Raw genomic sequence first — 26,671 nt, forward strand, 5'->3', positions numbered from 1 at the left:
ACCAAGAACTATGATGGTTCCTTGCTTAGAGCAAGTTCACCCGTTGGGTCACCAGGTCACCCACTATTCACTACTTTTTAGTGTTAATTTCACTCTCTGGGTCACGAGCACAGTGTATTTCGTGCCCTGAGTCACCATGTACAGTGTTCTGGGTCACCATGGTGACCTGCACAGTGTATTTCGTGCACTGGGTCACGGGCACAGTGTATTTCGTGACCCAGAGAATGAAAATATACACTAAAACAGTGAATAGTAGGTGACCTGGTGACCCAACGGGTGAACTTGCTCTTAGTTGCGTACACTTGGTTTTCGAGACACATTGCACGCCACTGTTTATGATTTAAAAAGGAAAAATTGCTTAGCTGGACGCCTCGCAAGTCCCCAGTCTAGACTCTAGACTCTAGAAACATTGCCTTTTTGCGGCTTTTAACGGAAAACTAATTTTAATAAGTGATTAACAAATATGCCCTTAACTTATCATATAATCACTTAATTAACCCCTTGAAACTTGAAATCTTCCTAGTTGATTTATTGACCGTTGTTCTTGTTTTAAGTTTTAACAGCAAGCAAGCAAGACATTAGCTGAAACAAAGCCGCATAAGATGCACATCACAATTTTCTTTTTATCTTTATTTTAAAACATGTGATGTTCGAAAAACAAAGGGATTTAAAAACAAAACACACATGTAGCCACATAAGATGCACATCACACTTTTTTTTTTTTTTTACTTTTTTTTAGAATATGCGATGTTTGGAAATTTTTTAATTTGTTATATATTTTTATTACGTTAATAATTGAAAAATTATCAACATAAAATGTATGAGAACATGCATGATTTGAAAATTAGTCTACTAAATATGCCTAAATTAAAGGGGTTAATGAGTGGCTGTTTTTGTTCACTAACTAAAATAATGAGAAGTTTAATATCTTGTAATTTATAAGTCAATCGAACATGCATATTTCGCAATTAGTCTACTAAATTTTATCATGCTTAAATTAAAGGGGTCAATGACCGGCTATTGTTCTGTTCACTGACTAAAACAAACTTCTCATTGATTTCTTGTAACTTGTAAGTCAATTTTAATATTTTTATCATTAACTGCAAAAAATTAATTAGTTTTTTTTTTCTTCTAATTAAACCTTTTCTATCGAAACCGAAAGCAAACTCAATCACAATGAACCAATCTGAAAACTAAAACTTCGTAAATTCAAAACAGAACTATTAGCTTAGAAAAAACATCTAAATTTTCATACACGTAATTTGTGGTTGAAAGATGAATGGAAGGGTGATTTTTTTTGTTCCTCAAAAATGAAACTCTCCAATGAAATTGAATCTGAACTCAAAGGGCAAGAAGGCAATTTCAAGTAAAAACACACACACACACCCTTCTAAATCTCATCTAGCTCTCTTCACTTGTCACTGTACAGTCACAGACACACACTCAAATACCTTCACACTCAAAAACACACTTCCCCCATTCTTGTCCAAACTCCAAAGCTTCTCTCCCCAATGGAACCACCACCGTTACTCCTCACTCTCCTCCACCTCCTCCTCCTCTCCTCCACCACCCTCTCCGCCACCAACACCACTCACTCCCGCCCCCCAACTCCATCCCCCAACACCACTCACTCCCTCCCCCCAACTCCATCCCCCACTTCCTCTCCAACCCCCTCCGCTCCTTCCTCAAAAGGCTCATCTTCTCTAGACCCCAAACAAGTAAGAGCCCTCCAATCCCTCAACATCCCAACTTCCAAAGACCCATGCACTCAGCTCCACTCCAACACCACCCTCTGCGACGCCGCCAAGCCCTTCCGCCACCTCCTCTCCCTCACCCTCGCCAACTGCTCCGACGACGTCGCTCTGTCCTTCACCGCCCTCAAGTCCCTCTCCACCCTCCAATCCCTCCACTTCCTCAACTGCCCCATCGCCCCCATTCGCTTCCCCGCCGATCTCGTCGCCTCCCTCCACTCCTTCTCGGCCGTCAGCAGCCTCCGCCACCTCACCGGCGTCTGGCTCTCCCGCCTCCAGAACCTCACCGATCTAACCGTCTCCAACGTCCAAGTCAATGCCAGTGGCCCTTTCGTAATTCTCGGCAACTTGAAGAAGCTCAGGTCCGTCACTATCTCCCATGCCAACCTCACCGGTAATGTTCCCAAACACTTGAATCTCAACTTGACCCAGATCGACTTTTCCGGTAATAAGCTCGAGGGAAGAATACCCAGTTCCATTACCATACTCGAAAACCTCGAAAGCTTGAATCTTTCCTCCAATACACTCAATGGCGAAATACCCACTTCGTTTGGGGACCTCATATCCCTCAGAAATGTCTCCCTTGCTTCGAATTTGCTATCTGGGCCGATACCCGAGTCGATTTCAGCCATTCCCGGCTTGGTTCATCTTGATCTGAGCTCGAATCAGCTCAATGGCACAATCCCCAAGTTCCTTTCCGATATGAAGGGCTTGAAATTCTTGAATCTGGCCAACAATAACTTCCAGGGGGTCGTTCCTTTCAATGTGTCATTCATTAGTAAGTTGGCTTTGTTCAAGGTTAGTAGGAACAGCAATTTGTGCTACAACCATTCGGTTCTTTCGTCGAAATTGAAGCTCGGCATTGCTCCCTGTGATAAACATGGGCTGCCAATGTCGCCTCCTCCGGCGAAGGAGGACAGTTCAGCAGCGGATGACAGCAGTGATTCGGATTATGATGACAGTGATGGGGATGGCGATTCCCAAAATCAGGATCATCATCATGGGCCTAATAAGGTAGTTCTTGGTGTGGCAATTGGGCTTTCTTCCCTTGTCTTCCTCATAGTTTTCTTGATTCTTCTGTCAAAGTGGTGTGGGTGAAGCTGAGCTAATCAGGTGAGTTGTTTGTTGTGATTAATTTCATTTCATTTGTCTAGGAGTTTAGTGATTAGGCAGTAAAGATTGAATTTTGATTTAATTTATTATACTTGGTGATGAGGAGGGGGGAAGAGTAGATGGGAAGGGAGAGTGATCATTGATTTGGAGTGTTCTATTTTTATCACTGCTCTGATGGGGTTGCTAGCTGGAGAAAAAGAGCAGTTGGTTTTTTCCATTATTACCTACTTGAACAGTTGAATGTATTATGTCTTTGCCATCATTTATGTTTTTCTTCTTCAACCACAAGCTAGCGTTTACTTTCTGTTTTTTCCTTCCACTTTTTATCAATTCAGCTTTCTTTGAGTTTGCTTCTTCTTTGAAAATGCAGAACATCATAATGAGATTACTCAAACAAGTCAGATAGTTCATTAACTGTTAACTTTGGATTCAAATCATATTTCCTCTTACATGTGAGTAATTGTGAACTTTGGTATAGTGAGATACTAAAGTTTTGGTATAATTGGTCAAATCCCAGTTGTCAAGAAGTCATGATCTCCTCAGCAAAAGACTCGTGAAATAATAAGTTTTATTTGCATTATTTTAGGTAATTTTTATTTGCATTATTTTAGATAAATGGAAAGAAAACCCGAAACAAAAACTTTACATCATTTTGTGTTTGAATTCACGGACAATTAGAACCAACAAAAAGAATATAAGAAGTTAAACATGGAATCCTAAAGCATTCCCCAGCAAACAAATAGAAGAGAGGTTAAGCATTCATAGAGATAAGTTCAACCAAGTCTCAGAAGCCCAATGATTTTAATTCCTCTTGCACTTCTCTCTCGACGTTAAACGTTGGGTAAGTCATTTCTACCGTCTTCAATGTCTTTGCCTTAATCATGTCCCCAACTCTTTGAGTTAATTGATCCACCAATTCCTTAATCTGTAGATAGTCTGCAGCCGTTATGAGCTTGAACAGAACATGTTGGTCAACACTAACGAACTCAGCGTCCCACTCTTTGATGAGTTGATCTTTGGTGTCTTCACTCTCTGCATGCTTGTTGCACCACTCCACCACCTTGCCTAAGATTTCCGCCTTCACGTTTGGCACTGTAATCTCGGTGGACGATGAGCTCTTGATGGTTTCAGAGAGTAGTGCTGCAGCTTCTTCAACCTCGAATGTTTCATTGTCAGAACTTTTCAGTTTGAAAACTCTCGACATTATGTAGTTGAATTCTGGGAAGTATGTAAGATCTAAGAAGAAAAGGGTCTAAGCCAGAGAAAAGAGAGATTGGAATGCTGATAATTGAAAAGAAATCGAGGGGTTATGAGAAGGTAGAGGTTGATCCAGTAATATATATAGAGATATATAAGACGAGTCTAATCCAAACAGAAAAAGTAATTGTATTCGGATATAACAAGATCTCTGATTTCGCTTCCCTGCTCAAATAAGGAAAGTGTATAGAGGATTTCTTTTGTAATTATTTTATGTAGGGTATTGACATGGTTTGATAACGTTTGGATATGTCGTAATGTGCTGAAACATGCCAAATCTTGTCAGCACTATCTTTTATTGAAACTCTCCTATGGCATATTCTCACTATTAGTAAAACGTAATTTTCAGTAGCTTCTCAAGTGACAAGTCTCAAAAATTTAGACTCAATTTTTTATTTAAATATATATATATTTTTTTATGATTTTTCAATTTTCTAACTTTAGAAAATCATAAAAAAGAAATTATGTTGAGATTTTTGTGTTCCGTCCGATCTAGAATTTTTAAAAAAATTATGATTTAGCAATGTGAAAATTTTCGTGAGAAAATATGAATATAGATTTTTATTTCAAAAAAAAAAGAATATAGATTTTAGCCTGAAAACTGTGTTATAAGTCCACAGTCATGAGGGAAAATCACAATTTTGGACTTTTTTTTTGGCACAAGTTCTATGGTCGACTACTACGGAGTTGGCAAATCATATCGCATCTTTCAGTGTGCTTAATCTCACGAGCATGAGCATCGTTACCTCGCTAGCTTGCCTGGGCGTGCCTCTCTAACTTGCACGAGTATGATCATGATAAGACTCGCTAGCTTCCATAGCCGTGTATATCTTTAGCCTTAGCTAGCTCTACTCCGCCAACGTCGACCGCACAAGCAAGTCCAAAAAATCTCGAGAATGTCATTCAATTTTATCTCTCTTTCTACATCCGTGAATTTACAAGATAAAATTCTCACTATGGTTGCAGTACAGAAATCCTGCATGACAATTAACAGATCAGCCCTTTTACATTTCGAGTCCAACTTCAGTTTACCAGAAGCCCCTACAAGAACAATTTCCATCCTTCATATGATGAAAGCGATTAGAATCTCTCAAAACAATTTCCCTCCTAGATGTCTTGGATATGAACTTGGCCATCTCATGGCAGTCACCGCAGACTCGTAGATTCTTGGTCACCCGTATGGTTTTTCCGGGTGGCAAGTTCAGTATCCCAAATGCTATGGCTAACTTCTCACTATGCCCACAGAGAGCCACCTCTTTTTCCACCTCATCTGCATTAATCAAAGCGTACTGCATTTTAGGATTATAGCCATCTTCCTTCATCCTCAATCTAAACTTGTTCACTAGGGACTCTATCTTCATGGCCTCTGGGTGTGAAGTGTCTCCCGCAACAAAGATATAAACTTTTCCCTTGATTTCTATCCAACTACAGCCCGGATTCTTTTTCAAGCCTCGCCGACCAATCCTCTCCCTCAACTTCTTCACCTCTTCCCACTTTTCTGCCTCTGCATATATATTTGCTAGAAGTATATAATAGCCAGTGTTTTCTGGCTCTAGTTCAAAGACATGCTCTGCAACTTTCTCTGCTAGTTTCACATCATGGTGAATCCTACAACCACAGAGCAAGGAACCCCAGACTGTGGCATCTGGCTCAATTGGCATCATGTTAATAAATTTATATGCCTTGGTTAGATTCCCAGTACGAGCAAGAAGATCTACCATACAAGCATAATGCTCCAACATGGGCTCGATTCTGTAATCATTTCTCATAATATCAAAGAATCTCCATCCTTCCTGAACTAATCCAGAATGACTGCAAGCATAAAGTATAGAGATGAAGGAAATGCTGTCCGGTTCAATTCCAGCCTTTTTCATCTCATTAAACGCAGCAATAGCTTCCCTTCCAAATCCATGCATCCCATAACCAGCAATTATCACAGTCCAAGAGATCAGATCCTTCACCGGAATCATATCAAACAGTACCCGAGCAAGAACTAGTACCCCGCACTTGACATACATGTCAACAAGTGCATTGGCAACATATCGATCCAAGAAGTATCCATTTCTCAGTAAATAACCATGGATCTCTTGACCTCTGTCTAGAGCTGCTAGGCTTGCACAAGCGGGAAGGACACTAGCAATTGTCATGCTGTCAGGTTTAAATTTCTGTTGCATATCAGAAAAGAGTTCAAGAGCTTCATTTGGAAGACAGTTTTTGGAGTAACCTCCGATCATGGTATTCCATGACACAATGTCCTTTCTAAGCATATGAGAAAAAACTGAGTCAGCGTCTTCCATGCTTCCACATTTTGCATACATATCCATAAGCGAATTACAGACAAACAAACTCGAGTCCATGCCATGTTCCCTAATATACTTGTGTATATCCTTGCCTTTTTCCAACGAGCCACTACAAGCACAAGCATGAAGTATGCTTGTGATTGTATAACCATCTGGGCTAACACCATTCTCTTCCATTTCACAAAACAACTCGATTGCCTTGTCCGAAAGACCTTCACGAACATAACCTGCTATCATCGAAGTCCACGACACAACACTTCTTTGACCCATCTTCTCAAACACTCGAACTGCATCACTCAAATCGCCACACTTTGAATACATATCTAGAACATTATTACACAACATAACATCCATGTCGAAACCAGCTTTTATCGCATAAGCATGAACCACCCTACCCAATGCAAGATCTCCACAGTCCGAACACGCCATTAGAACATTGATAATCGTAGCCAAGTCCACATCAATCCCAGAACAAAACATCTGCCTGAAAACCTCAACTCCCTTCTCCGCAGCACCATTCAACACATACGCACTAATCATCGAATTCCACGATATCACATCTCTGTCACGCAATTCATCAAACACCTTCCGTGCGCTTTCAACTCTTCTATTCTTGAAATAGAAAGCCATCAGAGAATTCACCACAGTGTTATCAGAGCTAAAACCCAGTTTACACACATACCCATGAACCCACTCACCTTCCTTAACACACCCAAGAGCAGCAAAACACTTCAAAATACAAGAAAACGTATACGAATTCGGATGAATACCCAACTCCTGCATCTTCCCAAATAAGTACACACCTTCTCTAAAATTACGAATCTTCGCATACTCATTGATTAAAAGGTTCCATAGAAACACTTTCGCATTCAATAATTCATCGAAAACCCGCCTCGCCTCTCTTAAATCCCCACAATGCACATACATGAACACAAGTTTTGCACCCACATACCCATCAACATCTACTCCATGGTCACAAAGAACAGAGTGAACCCTCTTCCCATCTTTCAGAGACTTAGTTCCGGCACAGAGCTCCAACACGGAGCAGTAAGTCACCAACTCAAGATCGGAGCTTTCAGACCCGCACACCATTTCCACCGCCTCTTTCAGATTACCCAATTCACAGAGTTCGCCAATCTTCACATTCTTGTCCGGAGTTTTCCGGTCAGTGGTTCCGGCGAGGGTGGTCGCCGAGACACGAAATTTGGCGCGAAAATTAGAGAAATTCAGAGATAACAGAGAGGTTGTTGAATTGGGTTTGAAGAAGATGAAGCAGGGCTTCAAAGGCTTTGGCTTTATGTCATGGTAAGAAGAAGAAGGAGAGACCCATGACTGGTTTGGTGAGGCTGTGCAGAGCATCAACATGGCTCTGTGATTCTGAACCTGTATAAACCAAAAGGCGGGAAATATTTGATAAACCACTGAAGGGTTTAAGAGGAGCAGAGTTGCTATATATATATCCATGGCGCGTGGTGTGCACGTGCGTGGATAATCTGTGGACTATAAAATTCTTCGACTAATATAATACCCGACTGGAGCTGACTAAAATCTAATCCATCTGTTAGCTCAGACCAAATTTTTCAAGATAAAAAGAGAGAGTATTTTCCATATTCAATAACCCAAATTTTTGGCAAGAAAATATGGGTGGAATTGTGTATCAGTATCACTCTGTGCTTCGCTTTCCGGCATTCTTATCTTTCAGTAAGCAGCCCAAGCTGGGAAAACCTATTTTCTCACTCAAAGGTAAAGTCTTTTTTTTTCACTTTTCAGGAATCATATCTTGAATTCTGTAATGGGTTCTTCTTAGAATTGGGTTTGGCATCTGTTAGAGAAAGATTCAAATTGTTCATAGTGTTTTCCTTTATGGGATTTCTTAGCTCTTTAAGCTCCTAGTGTTCATCTTTTGTGTTGGAATTGGTTAACTCTTATGTAGATAGGGAATTTTCATTCATGTTTTTATAGCTTGAACTGAATAATGGGACATTTGTATCAGCAAATGAAGTTTGTTGTTGCTGGTTAGGGACTGAGGGATCAATTTTTGATGCAGCTTGTTAAATTTGGCAGACATTGCAGATGTGTCTTCACCGTTTGAGAGGAAGGGGCTGAAGTTAACTGTGTCCTGTGTTGGATCTGATCAAGGAAGCGGAAGAGGTCAATCTTCTAGGAGAAGTTCAGGTTCAGGAAGAACAAGGAAAAATGATGAAACTAAGAAACCTCGAGGTGGGAGAAAGTCCAAGTCATCTAACCAGGAAGAGATCATTTCTCTGTGTAGGCGGATACAGTCTTCGATCTCAAAGGAAGTAGACTCTGTAGATACTAAGAAGATAAAGTCCAATGAATCGGAAGAGAAGCCGCCCTCGGCTGAGTCAATTCTTAGGGTTCTTCAAGGTGGATCAACAAAGCAAAGAGGTAACATAGATGAATACTGTGTTTTAATTTCCATACCACCTTTGTAACTGAACATGCACTGCTCTAAGTCGCACTAGTTAGCAAGACAACAAAGAGTTGAAGTCATTTACAGTGAATAGTTGGTTCTAGCTGATGAATACTGATAAATCAAGTTATGTTCTATTGTTTCTTAGTAAAATGCTTTTAACTATGCAGAAGAAGCTAACCAAGAAGGAGAAAAGGTTGATATGAAAGAGCAGCAAATACAGGCTAATCTATCAGTTACAGACTTCATGTTAACGCGGCCACCATCCAAATTTGTGAAGAGGTCTCCAATTCCGTCTTCATCAAACAATTCAAGCCCACCACGAGAGCTTCTTGAGATGAAAAATGGAGCATCACTTGCCACTGCTGGAACCAAAGAGTTAAAGTTGGAAAGAGTAGAAGAAATGAAACTCCCTGAGCTGAAAGAACTGGCAAAGTCTAGGGGGATGGTAGGTTACTCAAAACTCAAAAAGAGGGAGCTTGTAGAACTGTTGAAGTCCTAAAAACAATGTAAACCTTTCGATCTTGAAGACATGTATTGTGTTATAATGAATGGAGTGCTTAGTCTTATGCTGATGTAACAAGAAATCCACTTTTGGATGCAACTGACTTCTGAATGCAACTTTTCCTGAGATTCAGTGTTGATTCAGAATGGCCTTTCTACAGAGGTCATGAAAACGTCCCATTGTGAAAAGGCCATTGAACTCGTGTCATCATAAAAGACCAATTAGTACAATCCATGTTTGGCATTTATGCAATACTGCACTTTGTTTTCTGGGAGACTACTAGAGTTGGAGTCGAAGTCGCTCAACAGATGAGACTAGCACATGTTTCATAGTCAGGGTTTAAGATACCTACTGTAATATAACCATTCAGATTATAAAGGAAGCACATGTTTGGCAAGGGTGGTTCTAATGATGAAACTAAGATAAATAATATCTGCTTCCTCGTATGTAACCAGATTCAAAACAAGGGAGGTCACCAAGTTCTTAAGCTCAAAAATACTCTTACATAGTCTTAAAGAAAAAGAAATAACATCTGATACACTGAAACTGGTAGAAAGTAACAGCTTGCCAAAACCAAAACAAAATATCTCCAAGATTATGGTGGATCTGTCTAAACAATTGCTTGGGACTTGTTAAGGATGACTCCCTCATATTTCACTTGGAACCACTTCATTGCATCATCCTTTGTAACTCTGTGCTGAATTCCAACGCGGGCCTTGCACCTGCGGCGACGGCCAACACGGTACCCTGGGCGCTCAAGAACAACATAGAAGTCCATACCGTAGATACCGGTGGAAGGGTCATACCTGATAAAGAAGTAAATGGTTAGTTAAATTGTACAGTCATTTTAACTGGTCACCATAACAGATGCACCACAAGTTAAATTCAAAGACTCAGCTTTAATACAAGTTCAATGATCAGAAACAATTGTTAACTAATTCCATGAAAGCATGTAACACTATCTATTACTTGGAAACATGAAAGCATCTTCTATTAATTCATGATATAGCCATCATCTATGAAATAGCTCATTTGAAATCACAATGAGTTGCTTGACTAACCAATATGGAGATGAACATTCAGAAAGTCAAGACCAAATATGTACTGAATCAATTTATTGCTACCAGTTCCATGTCCAACTACTTTATAACACAAATGGGAGAATGACAGGTAAAAAAAAAGATAATAGGCCCTATTATTAATCTAGACACTTCATCTGGAAGGATAAAGCGAGTGATAACAAATCTCAAGTAAATCCAACATACCAAACCTCACATTCTCCTACCAAGCATACGAGATAACTCATTCAAACCCAAAAAAGAGTATCAAACATGCAAATCCCAGAACAGATTAGAAACACGTACCCTAGAATTGAAACTGAAAATGTAAACATAATCCACTCTATGCCTATCATTTGCAAATCTAAAATACAAATGCTATTTTAGGCTCAAGCTCCGGTCTTACAGCCATAACAACCTCGTTCGAGGCCAAATCTCAAGCATTATGTGATTAAAAAGCAACTTTCAACTATACCCTTAATATGAATATACGGTTTTATGACAAATGCAAAACAAGTCCAACAATATCACCATATGACAAATCCTACACATTCAATACACACAACCATTTCGAAAGGACAGAGTCAAAGTTGAGAAACCACTCACTTAATTCCAAGATCGATATGCTCCTGAATACCGAATCCAAAGCAGCCAGTATCACTGAAGTTCTTACGCAAAAGCTCATACTCCTTCACCTTCAGCCCACTCTCCAACAGTGACATTGCCTTATCTCCCCTAACAGTAACATAGCAAGCGATCTTCTCATTACGCCTGATTCCGAAAGACCTCACAGTGTACCGAGCTGCACACAATCACAACCCCCAACCCACAGTCAAAACCCACCAACACATAAACCCCCAAAAAAAAAAAAAAACGAACAGAGAAACCCTAAAAATCTCACCTTTGGAGAAAACAGGGGTCTGGCCGCTGAGTTGCTCCAAGACCTTGGCGGCCCTGGTGAGACGATCGCCGCTCTCGCCGACGGAGATGTTGAGGACGAGCTTCTGGACCTTGATTTCCCTCATGGGGTTCGCGAGCTTCTTCTCCGACGCCTGCAATTAGGGTTTTACAGATTGTTAGATTACGAAATCAACAGAGGCTTGTTCAGATTCGGAACAAGAGAAAACAGAGAGGAGAGGAAGAGAAAGAGAGAGAAGGACCATTGCTCAAGGGTTGTGGTGTTGAGGAGGAGGCAGAGCAGCCGAAGCTCAGAGATGAAGTTATAAGGGTTGCGAGTGATTAGGGTCCTAGGGTTTTTGCTACTTATATGGGCTCGCTGTGGGCTTAGACTTGAATTTGGGCCTTGCGGGTCAGAGATGATGTCAAAGCCCAGTTTTCACTATTTTTAGTGTTTTCTTGGACTCTTTTGATTAAAAGAAAGCCCAAGCAGATTGAGTGGATTTTAATACTTCCATTTTGGATATTCTTCTTTTTTTCTTTGTAATAATCAGCTATATTTGTATAGAGGGTTTCAAGTTTCAGATTTGTATTGTGGAAAAATGAAGAAAACAACTAAACCTAAATATATTTTTCAAAAAAAAAAAAAAAGCTAAATACATTTTTGACTTTGGCGACAGGAATATATGTTTTGCTAACGATTTTCGGCGCCTAAAGTGTTCCTCATATAAATGCTGCAGAATTTTCATCAGATATATTCCTTGTAAATATCTTTTTCATATCATTTTCGCCGATGACACTTTTATTCGCTAAGGACTTTTTTTTTTTTTTTTTTTTTCTAATATCACTTTTGCTGATTGATTTTAGTCACCTAGAGTGATCCTAGCAAGTGTTCCTCGTATAAATGCCGACGAATTTGATTGGACATGTGTTCCTTACAAACATTTTTTTCATAACACTTGTTAGGAAATGGCCTCATAATTTCTCATATAACTTTTATGGACAACTTTGGCGGATCTTGTGGAAGTCAACTTTGTGAATTAACGAAAAATCTCTCTCTCTCTCTCTCCTTCTTTGCTATAACATTGTTTTTCCTGGTCTAGTGTCCTTTGTTTTTCCATATCAACATACAAAATGACATAATCGTGTGCAGAATTTTCAAAAACTGGAAAGATAAATGCTAACAAACATTGCACTGTTAAGTAGCAGTAAACATAAACCAGTACCGGCTTTCACTTTTCTTCTTCTTCTATGGAGTCTACAACAAAGATGCCAAAATTCTAAGGTAGCTCCAAGGAATAAGATTTGACAATTTTTACTCCTAATTCCTATGTGAAAGTTTAAGCAAAAACCTAAAAGAAGAATCTAAGAGTATCTCAACTCACACTGAAATAAAGCAACAAATTGTAACCAAACAGGAATGCAGTAACCAACTACGATGTGGTCCTAAATATCGAGATGACAACTGTTGTAATCTGAAACTTCATATCTCCAGCGCCTAATGCAGAAACAAGTATGGGAGACCAGAAAAATCCCTTTGAATGCACCATATTGTGTTGCAAGAATCCACACAATGCGCTAGCTACACTTGCAGGCTTGTAAAATAATGCAGCAGAAGTACCTTGATTTTATCCCATATCGCCCTTACTAGAACATATTTACACGAAAAAACCATGGCAGCACAAAAGCTATTACTAGGCATGCCATTAAGAAATTGCAAAATGGCTGTCCCCGCCAACATCCAACATTCCTCTCTGATGTGTTCGCACCAAGACCAGAAAATCTTCTTTCGTTCCACTCCTCCAAAAATCTGTTATCCCCAAGACCAGTAACATTTTTTGCAGTATCGCCACAAATTTCACACATTCTGCATCAATAAAAACAGGAAACGGAATACACATCAGTTTTGATCGTTGATTGTAAGCATTCCCTGGTGCTGGTGTTTGTTTCAGCCTTTAAACTTGTTTAAGGAACTAATCAAAAATGTATTCCACATATAATTGCAACAGAAATTAACTTTTGACATTTGAAAATTGACACAGTTAATTCAAGAGTAGCTAAAAGCATTGCATAGTTGTTGGAATGAAAAATATTACTCTCTCTTCTGCTACCTTGGCTGTTCCATACCAGATTCCAGTTTTGAAAACTAAAATATAAAATAGTAAAAACTCTTACCACTTTGTCACTTGCATGAATTACTTTCTCAGACTATCTATTATTACCAAACATGTGTAATCCTAGTGTTTTCAGAGTCATAACACTTTCATATATCATTTTAGAGTCGCAATCAATTGCATGTGGGGAACTCTGAACCTCTTATGTGGAGTAATAATTAGCAACACAGAGATGATAAGATTTAGAGTCACAATCAATTGCATGTGGGAAACTCTGAACCTCTTACGTGGAGTAATAATCAGCAACACAGAGATTATAAGTTTTAATAAGTGGTAAATCGCTGGGTACTGTATGATGATATAGTTCTTAGATTTTACATCTTATTCATCGAAATGGAGAGATCTTTCTATGTGACAAAGCAGTACAATTCTTATACTTTAAGACGGTGAAGCATGAACAAAGAAATCTATACAGTAATGATCATACTGAACAGATATTGAGGTTCAGTTCACTTTCAGCTCATCTTTCCAGTGAGATAATTAACAAACTTGTCAACTAGGAAGCTTGTATTAAGTTCACATATGAACAGACGTATAAACAAAAATCAAGATCAACAAACCAAATCTCATGAGCTCAGAAATATCAAACGCCAAGTACGAAAAATGGCCAAAAAAAGACAAATGAAACTTCAACATAACAAGGCGCATACAACACTTACTGACACCCATAAAGCTCATAGTACATCTGTTATTGTAAAGCAATAAATAAGAGAAAAGGTTCAGAGAAAAAAGGACAGAAGGAAACAAGTACCTGTTTCCTTTTAGCTTAAACCAAGCTTCAGCACAATGAGCATGTGCAACGCCTAATTCATCTTTACACTCACAGCCAAGATGAATTAAATCCATAGTGACAGAACAAGAACTAGATTCTGTTTTTCTGTCCGGCGATTGATCAGAACTTAAATGGCAAATCCTACAAACACTTTCCGCCTCCCAATTATCACCAAATCCTTTACCACTCCCACACTTGATATTAATCACATGTGAATCCCTCTCTGCCGCAGGCACCTTCATCTTTGACTCCGCCACCTTACTCGACCCCAGTTCATCACCCTTTACACCCAATCTTCCATCATCTCTAGTACCATGCGAAGCCTCACCAGAGTTGATGACAACAACAGTCTCAGACACATTCCCATCAGCCAAATTGTTCGAGTTCTTATTAGTTTCTAGCTCAACATGACTCGAAACCTCACTACTAGTACGCGGCTCACATGCCTCCTTATTATTCAGTCTCTCAACCCCTTCTTCACCTACTGCCTTATTAGACCCTAGTTCCCCACCCAATGCCTTCAAATCTTCAGTTTTCCGAATAGCAGTGGCCGCCTCGACAATGACAGACTCAACAACTGACCAAACAACAGAATTCCTTGATTTCTCAAGGGAATTCTGATCAACCCCACCCAAAACTACACTGCTACCTTGAACATCATGTGACCCTGCATCCATTGCTCAACATCCAACCTCCCAAAGACTCAAACTTTCACAAACACCCCCCCAACAATTCACACCCAATAACAAAACCCAATTCCAAATATTCACAAAGAAACCACCTCCAACAGTTTCCACACACAAACCCAAATAAATAACCAATAATCTTATCCCTCGTTAAAGCATAAAACAATGTGATCAAACTGGAAGCGAGTAAACCAATGAAGCACTCCAAACATAGTATCAAAAACTCAAATTTTCTAATCACTGATAAATTAAAAACAACAAAAGCTACAAACTTTCTGAGAAATACCCAAACCTTTTCTCCACCAAGACCAGTTCAAGGAGCTCCAAGATTGAATTTTTCAGATCTGGGTCCTTATCCAAATCCAATTCCAACTGCACCAAGTGTGTGATGTCATATTCTAAAAGAATTGGGTTTATTAATATTATAGGGAACAGTGTGTGTGTTTGAGTTTGGTGCAGACTGCAGAATAGAACTCAGCCAAAAACAAAGAAGAATAAAGAGGTGAAAGATTGAAACCTCATTTTGTATTAAAATATTGATGGGGAAGTGTGGATTGCCGTGTGAAGCAAAAAGATAAGGGGAATGGGAATTTGGATAGTATTGGATGAATCGCTATCTACTAATTATTAATTTGTAGAAATATCTTGCCTTCCTAATCTAAAAGCTGAGAGATGCAGGGAATTAACAGATTCTTGCAAATATTGCTACTTGGGAAATTAATTGGTTATTTCCATTTGGCATTGATTCTGGCCTTTTGGGTGAAGTTTTGAATAGGTAAAACTCTGTGTGTGTGTTAAGAGGGGGACACAAATTGAGGAAGCAGTGGATGAGTTTAGCTGTGTTGTCTTCCTTATTGGCCAAGTAATCTCTGCCATGTCATGTTCCTTGTTCAGTCTTTCACTCTCATTCCACATGAAATACAATCCTAAATTTTAGTCTAGGATTTTTTTTTTTTTTTTTTGGATCAAAGTATTTATTGATTACAAAAAATTCTTAATTGAGTCGAGAGCATTCTCGACCTGGTAAACATCTCATGAAGAAGTCAAAAGCAAAACGTGTTAGTAACGGGAAGCTAAGTTATTTTCATATAAACGTAATTAAATGAGAAGTAGGAGAACTTAATGAGAAAAAATTTATAATGTTTGGCTCAAATTTTATCAATTAGGTCGTTATTATGATGAAATAGATATTATATCTGATCATGTATTAGGTTGGATTTGATGTGGGGGGATTTTTATATAATTTTTATAGATATTTTCAGAGACCAATTAGAACATATATTAACAGTCCCCTAAGTAATAGCTACATCCAATGTCGTGGTCATTGTTGAGTATTTGCAAGGCTACAACCTATAAGAGGCAGATTGGTGAAGGATTTAATTTATGATGATGATGGCTCAAATGAATTTTTAATGTTTATTAACCAATTGGGCAGGGTGACTTTACTTGAACGGAAAATTATTTATTTATTATTCTCAATACATATCTTAACTCTCATTAGTCAAAACGTAAACTACACGAGTCTAATCACATCAAGGGAGTTAATTTGTAGAAGAGAAGTAGAGTATGACTTGGTTAAGAAGTTTGTCATTGTCTTCAGGAGTTAATTTAGTAGACTTTGTTGTGCTTATAACCTTAACAAAATGTAAAATATATCGGTTTAGACTTCTATTTTATCGTCTTTTATTGCAACTAAAACAGAGAGTTTTGTTTCAAATAAAACATTAGAAACACTATAAAACATTTGAATCGCTTTGTTTCAAAAAAAAGATACGTAAACCTAAACATTAAAAAGACGATAAAACATATGAAGAAGAATGCTTTAAATTAAAGAGAAAGATCCCTAAAGCAATACTGAGTGGATTAGGTTATACTTTTGATGCATATTCCACTTATTCATTCATTCCTTGACCAAGTAAATTCAGCATGATTCATATAGCAGTTTCACTTTTCATTTTTTCTAGCTCCTCTTTTGGAGTAGAGGCAAAAAGTGTGGACACAATGAATGGGATGAATTAGCGGCCATTATGTGATAGTACAATTTTCCCTTAAAGAGATCTATCTGATTAAGATACACAACAACAGCAATTATTGCAAAGATTACTGGAGTCAAATTTGTCTGTGCCACAAACTGGCTATTCTCTCAACAACTCAGACCCATAAAACTCATAGAATGAAGTAATGTAGAAGATAATGGGATACCAGGTATATGTTGACCTAAACCATGAGAATTCTGCACATGAATCATGAAGGGTGGCCCAGATGCACTCTACCCACCAGATAAGTATATGTACACATCACGTACCCTGAATCGTATTAAGTACTTTGGGCTTGACAAGGAAAGCAAGTGCTGGCAATGGCATGTGGTACAACTCAGTGGGCTATATTCCAAGGCTCTCAATCATTGGTAGGAGGGTAGGACCCTAGCCATGACAGCTAACCTTTTTATGGTGATGTGCTCACTTTGTTTGTTTAGGAAAAGTCTGAGTTACCATCTGAAGAGTTGGCCTTGTTTCTATGGACTACGGTATTAGTAAATACTACTCTAGTACAATGCAAAACTCATATACAGTTGCACCTTGATGGTGGATTTGAGACTGTTGTTACCGAGGTCCAGAAAGCTCAATGGCTTCGATGATGAATGAAGAGTCTTGCCGAACATCGCTGTAATCCCTGGAGAAACTGCAAGTCCTGGCCTCAGAAGGGTTGGTGCCACCTTGTGGATCTTCTGTTTGTACTGATTGCTCAATAAGGCCTTCCAAGATCTTTAGGACATCTGACATCTTTGGCCGGAGGTTGGGGCTTGACTGAGTACACTGCAGAGCCAACTCTGCGCATGTTTCAAGCTCGGTTGCATCAAAACATCCTTTTAGATCCCGGTCTGCTAGCACTTCCAGCCTCTTCTCCTCATGTAAGGTTCGAACCTGCATGTCAACAGCGTGAAAAAAGGGCAAAAACTGATGTCTCACAATAGAAAACAGTTAACAAATAGATTTGTGCAAGGCAAAAAGTATTTTCATGCAGCGTAGCATTTTACCGGATGGATGAAAGAGACAATATTTGCCTGCCACAGTTCATTTTAAGGGTTACTTAACTCTACATAGTGATGAACAATATGGTACTCCAAGGGTAGAAAATATTTAAATATTTACAGAGTTTATTTAATCAAATGCACTAACAAGAAAAAAATTCACGGTTTTAGAACTATTTCCATGAAGAATTGAAGAGTGAACCCAAACCTTTACTTGAGATAAACCACCAAAAAGCATGTATAACTTACCCAATCAAGAATCATTCCCTTCTGAACTTGACCATTTCCAGCATCTAATGCCTTTTGCCCTGTTATGAGCTCCAAAAGCAGTATCCCAAATCCAAAAACATCTGTCTTCTCAGAAGACTGTCCTGTGGAGAGATACTCCGGTGCTATGTGTCCTACAGTGCCCCGCACTGCGGTAGTGACGTGTGATTCCCTCTGATCTAACAGTTTAGCAAGACCAAAATCCCCAACTACAGCTTCAAAACTTTCGTCAAGCAAAATGTTTGCAGCTTTGACATCCCTGTGAATAATTTTTGGATTACACTGTTCGTGCAAGTATACAAGTCCACGGGCAGCCCCAAGGGCAATACACAGTCTTCTGTTCCAATCCAATGATGGTCTATCTCGACAAGTGTCTGTTTACAAAAATCAAATTACAATGAGGGCTAGCAAAAAAAAAAGAAAAAAAAGACAAGCTACTTAGATATATTTTGAATAAGCTTTGATAAGTTTGATACATGAACAACTGTTAGAAGGTCCAACCATCAACTACCCTTTGTTATATGAACAAAACAAGGTTTTCTCTAGAAAATTTTATTAGTTGAAGGATAAAGATTTTAATGTTCGTAGGCATATAACATTTTCTTCTGAAACATCTAGAGAGAGGTAAAAGAAAGTGGATGCCAGTCAAGCAAAGAAACGAAACAGACCTCTTAACCGGTCAGCAACACTCCCATTTGGCATATAAGGATAAACAAGCAACCTCTCGTTTGTTGTCATACAAAATCCAAATAAACGTAAAAGGTTCCGATGCAAAGCCAAGCCTATCATTTCAACTTCAGTTTGGAACTGAACTTCTCCAGTGAAATTGGGATCTCTAAGTCTCTTAACTGCCACCAGTGTCCTATTAGGAAGACATCCTTTATAAACGACTCCATATCCGCCTTGTCCTAGGATGTTTTTAGAACTAAAATTGCTCGTTGCAAGTTGTAATTCACGATAGGAGAACCTCTTTAAATGACTTATATCTAATTCATAATCTTGCTGCACTGCAAATTCGAATGGAAATATGTTATATATATGATCATGTTTTATATGCTCCATAAAATGAATTAGTGTAGATTAGAAAGTACCATAAGATGTAAATAGAAGACGAGATCTGTACCAATGCACCCAACAAACAAGCAGCATCACTGAAATAACAAATGTACAACTAATGCCTAGAGCAACAGAAAGTACCCATCGATGGTGGTCACTGACTTTCGGTGGTGAACCTGTGTCTGCGAGTAAATTGTCCTGAGTATAGGTGTATTTAATGATGGCACAATGCACTATTGACTGAGAGGTTGAGTTATATTACCGTTTACTGGTTTTGACACATCCACGCAGATTCGTGTCGAGTCTGCTGACAAAGGATTGCAAAGAAAGCTGTTCCCTGTCACACTGCAATGAAACATAAACACTCTCAAACAGGTGAAATTGTATATTAGATGAAATCACTATATGCTATTATAAAACAAAATCTCTTGCTTCAGATGATCTCACCTGTAACCCTTCGCCAGTATTTTTGGCGTGGGCCCACTAAGATTATTAAATGATAAATCCCTGTGTATAAAGTACACGAAAATTAGAATCACTTACGACAATCCAGAATTTAGGAAAACAAGCAAAAAAAAATACACAAATTGCAAATGGCAGAACACATACAAGAATGAAAGATCTGTGAGATCAGCAACAAGGCTAGGAATTTGACCACTCAAATTATTTCTATTAAGCCTCCTGAAAACTTGGATGGACAGGGTTTCGAACACAAATGGTTAGAGAAAAATGCTAAAACAAGAATTATTCTTATAGAAAACACTGAATTCAAATCAACAAGAAAACAGTGCCTAATCCATTGCAAGCCTACTCACAAGTAACTTAGATGAGTCAGAAACCCCAAAGAACTCGGAATGTTTCCAGAAAACTGGTTACCCGAAAGGTCCAGAGTTTCAAGCAGCGAAAGCCTCCCTATATTAGTTGGGATAGGACCAGACAACTGATTGTTTTGTAACAACCTGCAATTGTAGAAAACTAGAATCATAAATTAAAAATCCAATACTGCAAGAAGATTAACGGATTAATTTGACAACTCTATGTCAATTTCTTTCATAATTGCAATCTACAAGATTCAGATAACGACTGTAACATATACAAATGCACATATGCAGAGGAACTTTAGTATATTTTCCATATGCCCTATTTGCACACTGATTACACGCATCTCTTTTATCTTTTTGTCTATTTTATACAGATGACTAATTCTGTAGTAATCGTTAAATAACACCCTCCTCAAAAGACAAAAAGGACAAGATGATCAATATATTTCCTTCAAGTACTTCATTACTAAAGAAAGAAACAAATTCCTAGCTCCAATTTAGCCTACGTTTCCATAAGTCCTCAATCTAAATAGTACAACATTGTCATGAAGCAGCTTAAAACAAATTCATCATCTTCTATAAATGTTTATTCACAGACGTCCAAACACAAAAAAAAATTATCTATACCGCTCTTGATATGCTAGGTTTCGGCGCCCAACTCAAGCTAACAAGAAAGAATTCAATTGAAGTGGCAATGAAACAAACCCCAAAAAATAAAGGCTTACAATGTCCGAAGATGACTCAAATTCCCAATACTCGGCGAAAGCATTCCGGATAAACCCGAGCTGGCCATTGCACTAGCACAAGCAATGACATTGTATCATTATTTCTAGTTAGCTATTGCCAGTAAACAGCAATCCAATTGCTAAAAACTCATAACTTCACCTTCAACTCTTTGCTTTTGAAAGAAGAAATTATTTTTTGGCTTCCCATACATTTTTCTTGGCAAACAAACAGAAAATAACATAATGGAGAATGAGGAACACTTACACGGAGATTACATATCCCTCAGCAGAACAACCCACCATGTTCCAAGTGCAAGGATCAACTGAGTTGATATCCCACCCACCCATCACAAGCAACTCATCCTGCATCTCCTTCTTCACTGACATCAATGCAGCCACTGAACCACACAAACCAAACAACACATTGCATCATCAATCACAGAACAAATTTCAAAAAAGCAAAAAGGAAATGCATTTAGGTTTTAAATCTTGGAGGGCCAGACCTTCAAAGTTGACACCTTTGGGGGAGAGCAAACTGTCAGAAGCTGTGACCAATGGGATGCACAAGCAGAAGAAGCAAAACCCAAGAGGCAGCTTTAGTTTCTTTTTCATTTTCAGCAGGAAAAAAGGGACCAGAGAATGAAGAAAAAGCAAGAAGAAGACAACTTTGCTCAGGGACCTTTTTACTGCTCTAAATTTGCAGAGTCTCAAAGATAGCGTGAATTTGATGGAACAAGTGAACAACCACTAGTTATGGAATCTCTCTTTAGTCTTTACCGTTTATTGCTTTCCTCGAAAACCAATGAACATAAAATACTTCACAAAAACAAAAAATTAAAACTTGGTTTAAGATAGGAAGCCAGCTCGAGATTTGGGAAGTGACAGAGACTGTCTCCTTGTGGGGTTGGCTTTATGTTTTATTGACGTTGGATTTGTAGACTTTGAAGTATGGACGGTGTAGATTTGTGAAATCTCAGTGTTCAGTTTGGAGTAGACAAATCTCAGTGACGTTACTTAGAGTCTAATGGCGCCAATTTTGAGGCTGCCGCTCTTTTGGACTTTTCTGCAACACACTCACCCACTCGAAAACGACATGTCCTTTTTACTGCTTGCAAATTCTTTACCTCATTTGAGTTTCCAAATAATCCTTCCAGGCACAAAACTCGACTTATTGTTGCCCGGAAACAGTTGGAAATACCAAGAAAAAAAGGGCGGAAACCACGTCGGAGATCAATACATTGACAAGAGAACAATGCATTACTTTTAAGCTTGCACAAACAGTAAAGTGAATATTTGACCGCAATTACAAGTCAGCCACCACAAACCACCTTAAAGAAACAACATTGAAGTGAAAGCAAACCCGCCCAGCAACCACCAACATAACATTCTATTAGGGATTCTCTTCCTAGCTATATAGATACACTTTTTCTAGCTTTTCCTCTAGCAGATTTCTCAGGAGTCTCGGTCTATCTTTACTATCAAACATTTACAGCAACAAAAAGGAATTTCGGGAGACAAGGATGAGAGAGGGATAGGGGAAGAAACCGTAGAAGAGAACACATTACAAGATGCCATCCATCCACCCCGGTTGGTAGTCTTATAGGCAGAGCAAAATATGATGATCCTCAGGATTCTAACTAAGTGGCGATTTAACCACAAAGATAGGAAGCCTTTGTGTGTCACAGTTCAACTGGAAGATAGCAACTGCATATAATCTTCACATTTATGTGCCAGCCGCATGCAAGAAAGGGAGACCCATTTGGCGTTTCACATGATCAGGAATCAACTTGTTGATAAGCTCTGGAGAAGCGCCGGACAACTGTAAGGAGAATAGATTAGTCCAGGTATTAATTGGTTATGGACTCTCAGATTTGACATGAAAACATAAGGAAATTCAATGGATAGGTACGTTCAGGCTCTTAAAGCATCATACCTCTTGCTTAAAATTAAAAAGCGGAGGCAATGGGCGACCATTTGGTAGGCGGGCATTGGACTCACGGAGTTCGTCAAAGAAAGGATGTGCACATGCTTCTAGCTGCAAGGACAAGAAGTAATCTTAGTGAAACACTAGAGGCAAACACAATGAAACTATAACCAAATTACCGAATCATACTCAGAACTTTGACACAGGAAATTTCAGTTGTCAATAGTGTATAAAACTGAACTGGAGCACTGAGCATTACACAAAAAACAAGAAATGCTTTGCACCCTACTTTAATTTTGAAAAATCAAGGACAAAGCCTTCAATATTGAACATACTTCAAGATGCCAATGAAAACTTTTGACAACAGAAAATTCAGTTCTCAATAGGGAACAAAATGGAACTTTTCAGTGTAGACCATGACACACGCTTTAAGAGGAAAGAATAAAATGCTTTACGGCTCCAACTTATAAAAAACAAGGGCATAAACAATTAACATAAACCAAAACTCAGAGGCTGAGTAAGACCTCATACATAATTACATATCAAGACAATAGCAGAATTAAACTTACAGCTGTGCAACGAAGACTTGGAGAGTATTGTAGCAGTCTTGAAGCCAGATCAATTGCTTCTGGAGGCATGCGCTTGTGGAAAACCTAAATACAGCAGTCAATTAAATGGGAATCTACCATGTTAGAAGAAGAACGTATGTACTTTGCAAAGAAGTTAACAGCAAGTGCTTTTACTCAACATGTGCAAAAAGAAAATATCCTCTAACAGATAATGTCTAAAGCCCAATAGGCCAGGGCTTCAAGACAGGGAAGAGGATGCTTCTCCACATCAGCTTAATTTTTATAATATTGTTAATAGATGGAAGCAAATCATATACCTTGTGCCAAGGGTGTGCTTTTATCTGTGGAAACCTGAAATCTGTATAGTTTGGATTCATACAGCGAATTTCTTCACGTGTTGGTGTTCCCAGAACCTGTAAGAAAAATAGTAAGATGCTGACTTGTGATAATGAGAATTGCGCAATTTCAAGAATTCATGACAAATAATCACCTTGATGATCTCTACAAGTTGGTCCACTGCATTTTCCCCAGGAAACAAAGGCTACAAAAAGCATAAGAGTACATAAGAGAGACATTTAATGGGAAGAACTACATCGTGAAACATACTCGCCGAATGTCTTATAATACTACAAAAGAACTGCTCACCTGGCCCAAAAGAAGCTCTGCTAGGACACAGCCAGCTGACCAGATATCAATTGAAGTTGTATAATCCGTGGCACCAAATATTAGTTCTGGAGCCCGATAGAAACGTGAACATATGTATGCTATGTTTGCTTCACCTTTCACCTGAAGACAAGAAAATGTATGATAAGTTAATGAAACACCATATAGTAATACTGAAATACAGAAACTATATGAATCAACTAGCATAGAAACACAAAGAACTAGTCTTCTAAACAGTGTTATAAAGATTATCTAGAATGGAGCTTGAAAGTGAGCAGAGAAAATAATATTCATGCTCAAACCCAAAGGTTTGCAACATACCAGCATTTTGGCACTTCCAAAATCACAGAGCTTGACCTGGTGAGTTAGAGGATCAACCTGTAGGGAGTCAAGAATGAACATAATCAGAAATAATGCTACTATCTCACTGACTCAGTGTACATATCAATAGCTATTGCCTACATCAAGTCCAATATCATTTCACATGTAGAATCTGTGCATACATACCAATAAATTTTGAGGCTTCAAATCTCTATGGCAAACTCCAGGAACGGTGTGTATGTAAGCCAGTCCTCTGAAAATCTGGAATATCTCAACAGTTTAATATGCTGGAATAAAGAACAGTAATAAAAAATAACATAAAAACTGAACAACAAGTTCAAATCTGAAAGGTGCATCTTGCATACCTGGTACATGTAAAGCTTGACATATACAAGGGGCATTCTCTGGTTTGCATTGCTGTAATGCTTCAAGACCCGATACATGGTCTCCGGAACATATTCCATGACCAAATTGAGAAAAAGCTCATTTTTGCTTGTTGTAGAGAAGAAGCAATGCTTCAAACAAATCACATTTGGATGATCCATCACACGCATCAATTGAAGTTCCCTGTTCTTATATCTTCTGTCTTGCAAAACCTTCTTTATAGCCACAGTCTCACCAGTTTCCAAGCATTTCGCCTGAGACAAAAGAACCATCAGTCATCATCATTATATCAAAAACAAACCGGCACCAGTACAACAGCTAGGAAGACAATGACCAAACATACCTGGAAAACAATTCCAAATGACCCAGTTCCCACAACACGCTCTGCCATATAACTAATGGTCTGCAAGGCAAAAAACGCGAAAACAACATCAGCTTCTTAGGACAGAAAAATGAACCCTGATCAGCTAGAAACATCTAGATCTCAAAAACTAGATTAGCAATCATATATTTTAATCTTTCAAATCACTCAAGAAGTAAACTTTGAAGTGAAACAGATCCAAAACAGAAATTCCCAGAATGGTTTACCTGTTTGGGCTCTCCATTTTTGCCTCCTATGGTTGTAGAAATTATGTGACCAGTTGGATCGCTACCATCTACAACAGACGCAGCCATTTCCTGCATAAACACACCGAATTCGATATTAACAATTAGCCTCGAATTCACAGATTAGCACTATCTACACAAACAACCGAAAGTAGGCTACAAGAAGAATCCTTTTGAGTGCTAAAGATACCATAAGAAGAGTGCGGCCAGAGAAAAGGTAGCTAAGAAAGAAGAAGATAGCTCAAATCTTGAAGAAGAATGCACACTTTTTTTTTTGTCTTTGCAAATAAATAAAATAAAACCCATAACTGGTGACCAAATCCTGGACTGGATCAGGTGCTCATGAAGTGAATGTGATGCAGATTCAAACAATTACAGACCAAAATCACACAAAAGTTTTAACCTTTCAATGAAAACCATCCCCACCCCAAGCTCAAAAGTCAAAACCACTTTGATCTGAGCAAAAACCAGAGCTAACCCAATACTCAGCTAATCAAACCCAGAAAAAAAAAACCCTGAAATCAGCTGAAATTGAACTTAGAGCCAAATCCAGATCAAAAGCAAGAGACTTTGAGTTGTGGGTGAGCTGAATTTCAATGAAAGTTCCCATCTTTAGCAAGTTTGATGAGAGTGAGTGGTGTACCTTATCATCAGCCATGGTGAGAGGCTGGAGTTGATTTTGCCGAAGTCTCTTTCTTTTTTCTCTAGGGGAATCAGTCAAGGTGTGATTGGTGTGGGGATGAGAAGAAGAAGAAGGTTGTGGTGGTGGGCAAGGTGGTCATTATGGAGCCATCATGGTGGTGGTGGATGAAGAAGAAGAAGAAGAAGAAGAAGGAAGGAGAAGAGAGAGGAATGAGGAGAGGTGTGCCTCTAAGTCTAAGACAATTAGACAAACAACAAACCCATGTGATTCCAGCTCTTCTTTTTCAGTTTTTGCTCCTACTACTCCAAAAAAAGGGACCCCGTTCTTGAGTGAAATTACGAGTGTGCCCTTGTCCGCCGACGTCGTCCATTTTGCCTTGCCCGATCCCTCTACTTTCTCTTGTCTCTTCCTTTTTCCTAATTTTCTACTCATGAACAGAGCAAATGTTCATAATGTTGTTTTTTTCTTTTCTTTCCCTTCTTTTTCCCGTTATGATGATTGTGATTCTGCAATTCTGAAAAATAGTTGAATTACATTATTACCTCTTGAAAAGAAGAAAAAGATCCTCTTAATTTTTTTCAGATACATTTGCAAAGACACGGCTAAACTATCAAACATAAGTCAATATATAACATTCCAATTGATTTTGCGGTTATAATAAATCACACATAGTCAGTTTCAGTAAAACATCTTTGATTTTGATCATTAAAAAGA

At 38.6% G+C, this 26,671-nt stretch overlaps 8 protein-coding genes across 8 annotated transcripts; 2 read left to right on the top strand and 6 right to left on the bottom strand.

Annotated features, from left to right (window-relative positions):
- The first annotated feature begins 1,419 nt into the window (after positions 1-1,419).
- LOC133729424 (receptor-like protein 51) lies at positions 1,420-3,659 on the top strand. The gene has a single exon (XM_062156952.1). The coding sequence runs from the start codon at positions 1,512-1,514 to the stop codon at positions 2,847-2,849; it is 1,338 nt and encodes a 445-aa protein (XP_062012936.1). The 5' UTR covers positions 1,420-1,511; the 3' UTR covers positions 2,850-3,659.
- On the bottom strand, positions 3,649-4,068 carry LOC133731314 (SKP1-like protein 1A). The gene has a single exon (XM_062158714.1). The coding sequence runs from the start codon at positions 4,066-4,068 to the stop codon at positions 3,649-3,651; it is 420 nt and encodes a 139-aa protein (XP_062014698.1).
- A 664-nt stretch (positions 4,069-4,732) lies between these two features.
- Positions 4,733-7,923, bottom strand: LOC133729426 (pentatricopeptide repeat-containing protein DOT4, chloroplastic). The gene has a single exon (XM_062156954.1). The coding sequence runs from the start codon at positions 7,883-7,885 to the stop codon at positions 5,150-5,152; it is 2,736 nt and encodes a 911-aa protein (XP_062012938.1). The 5' UTR covers positions 7,886-7,923; the 3' UTR covers positions 4,733-5,149.
- A 40-nt stretch (positions 7,924-7,963) lies between these two features.
- LOC133729428 (uncharacterized) lies at positions 7,964-9,499 on the top strand. The gene is made up of 3 exons (XM_062156956.1): positions 7,964-8,164; positions 8,486-8,830; positions 9,026-9,499. Exons 1-3 carry the CDS (start codon positions 8,062-8,064, stop codon positions 9,355-9,357), a joined length of 780 nt encoding a protein of 259 aa, XP_062012940.1. The 5' UTR covers positions 7,964-8,061; the 3' UTR covers positions 9,358-9,499.
- A 317-nt stretch (positions 9,500-9,816) lies between these two features.
- Positions 9,817-11,685, bottom strand: LOC133729429 (large ribosomal subunit protein uL5). Its single transcript, XM_062156957.1, has 4 exons — positions 11,579-11,685; positions 11,320-11,470; positions 11,025-11,220; positions 9,817-10,166 (listed from the first exon to the last, which is right to left on the bottom strand). The coding sequence occupies exons 1-4, from the start codon at positions 11,579-11,581 to the stop codon at positions 9,971-9,973; spliced, it is 546 nt and encodes a 181-aa protein (XP_062012941.1). The 5' UTR covers positions 11,582-11,685; the 3' UTR covers positions 9,817-9,970.
- An 804-nt stretch (positions 11,686-12,489) lies between these two features.
- Positions 12,490-15,735, bottom strand: LOC133729431 (uncharacterized). The gene is made up of 2 exons (XM_062156958.1): positions 14,241-15,735; positions 12,490-13,182 (listed from the first exon to the last, which is right to left on the bottom strand). The coding sequence occupies exons 1-2, from the start codon at positions 14,936-14,938 to the stop codon at positions 12,963-12,965; spliced, it is 918 nt and encodes a 305-aa protein (XP_062012942.1). The 5' UTR covers positions 14,939-15,735; the 3' UTR covers positions 12,490-12,962.
- Positions 15,736-16,925: 1,190 nt separating this feature from the next.
- Positions 16,926-21,666, bottom strand: LOC133729435 (probable LRR receptor-like serine/threonine-protein kinase At5g45780). Its single transcript, XM_062156964.1, has 11 exons — positions 21,351-21,666; positions 21,113-21,245; positions 20,848-20,919; positions 20,117-20,260; positions 19,911-19,982; positions 19,749-19,808; positions 19,564-19,646; positions 19,337-19,483; positions 18,914-19,252; positions 18,228-18,619; positions 16,926-17,871 (listed from the first exon to the last, which is right to left on the bottom strand). Exons 1-11 carry the CDS (start codon positions 21,457-21,459, stop codon positions 17,551-17,553), a joined length of 1,872 nt encoding a protein of 623 aa, XP_062012948.1. The 5' UTR covers positions 21,460-21,666; the 3' UTR covers positions 16,926-17,550.
- A 419-nt stretch (positions 21,667-22,085) lies between these two features.
- Positions 22,086-26,219, bottom strand: LOC133729439 (shaggy-related protein kinase eta). The gene is made up of 12 exons (XM_062156968.1): positions 25,958-26,219; positions 25,297-25,386; positions 25,052-25,111; positions 24,690-24,962; positions 24,511-24,585; positions 24,325-24,381; positions 23,986-24,126; positions 23,831-23,881; positions 23,658-23,753; positions 23,341-23,424; positions 22,781-22,882; positions 22,086-22,666 (listed from the first exon to the last, which is right to left on the bottom strand). The coding sequence occupies exons 1-12, from the start codon at positions 25,970-25,972 to the stop codon at positions 22,571-22,573; spliced, it is 1,140 nt and encodes a 379-aa protein (XP_062012952.1). The 5' UTR covers positions 25,973-26,219; the 3' UTR covers positions 22,086-22,570.
- Between the last annotated feature and the right edge of the window lie 452 nt (positions 26,220-26,671).

Source organism: Rosa rugosa, chromosome 2, assembly GCF_958449725.1.
Source record: "Rosa rugosa chromosome 2, drRosRugo1.1, whole genome shotgun sequence".
Classification (NCBI taxonomy): domain Eukaryota; kingdom Viridiplantae; phylum Streptophyta; class Magnoliopsida; order Rosales; family Rosaceae; genus Rosa; species Rosa rugosa.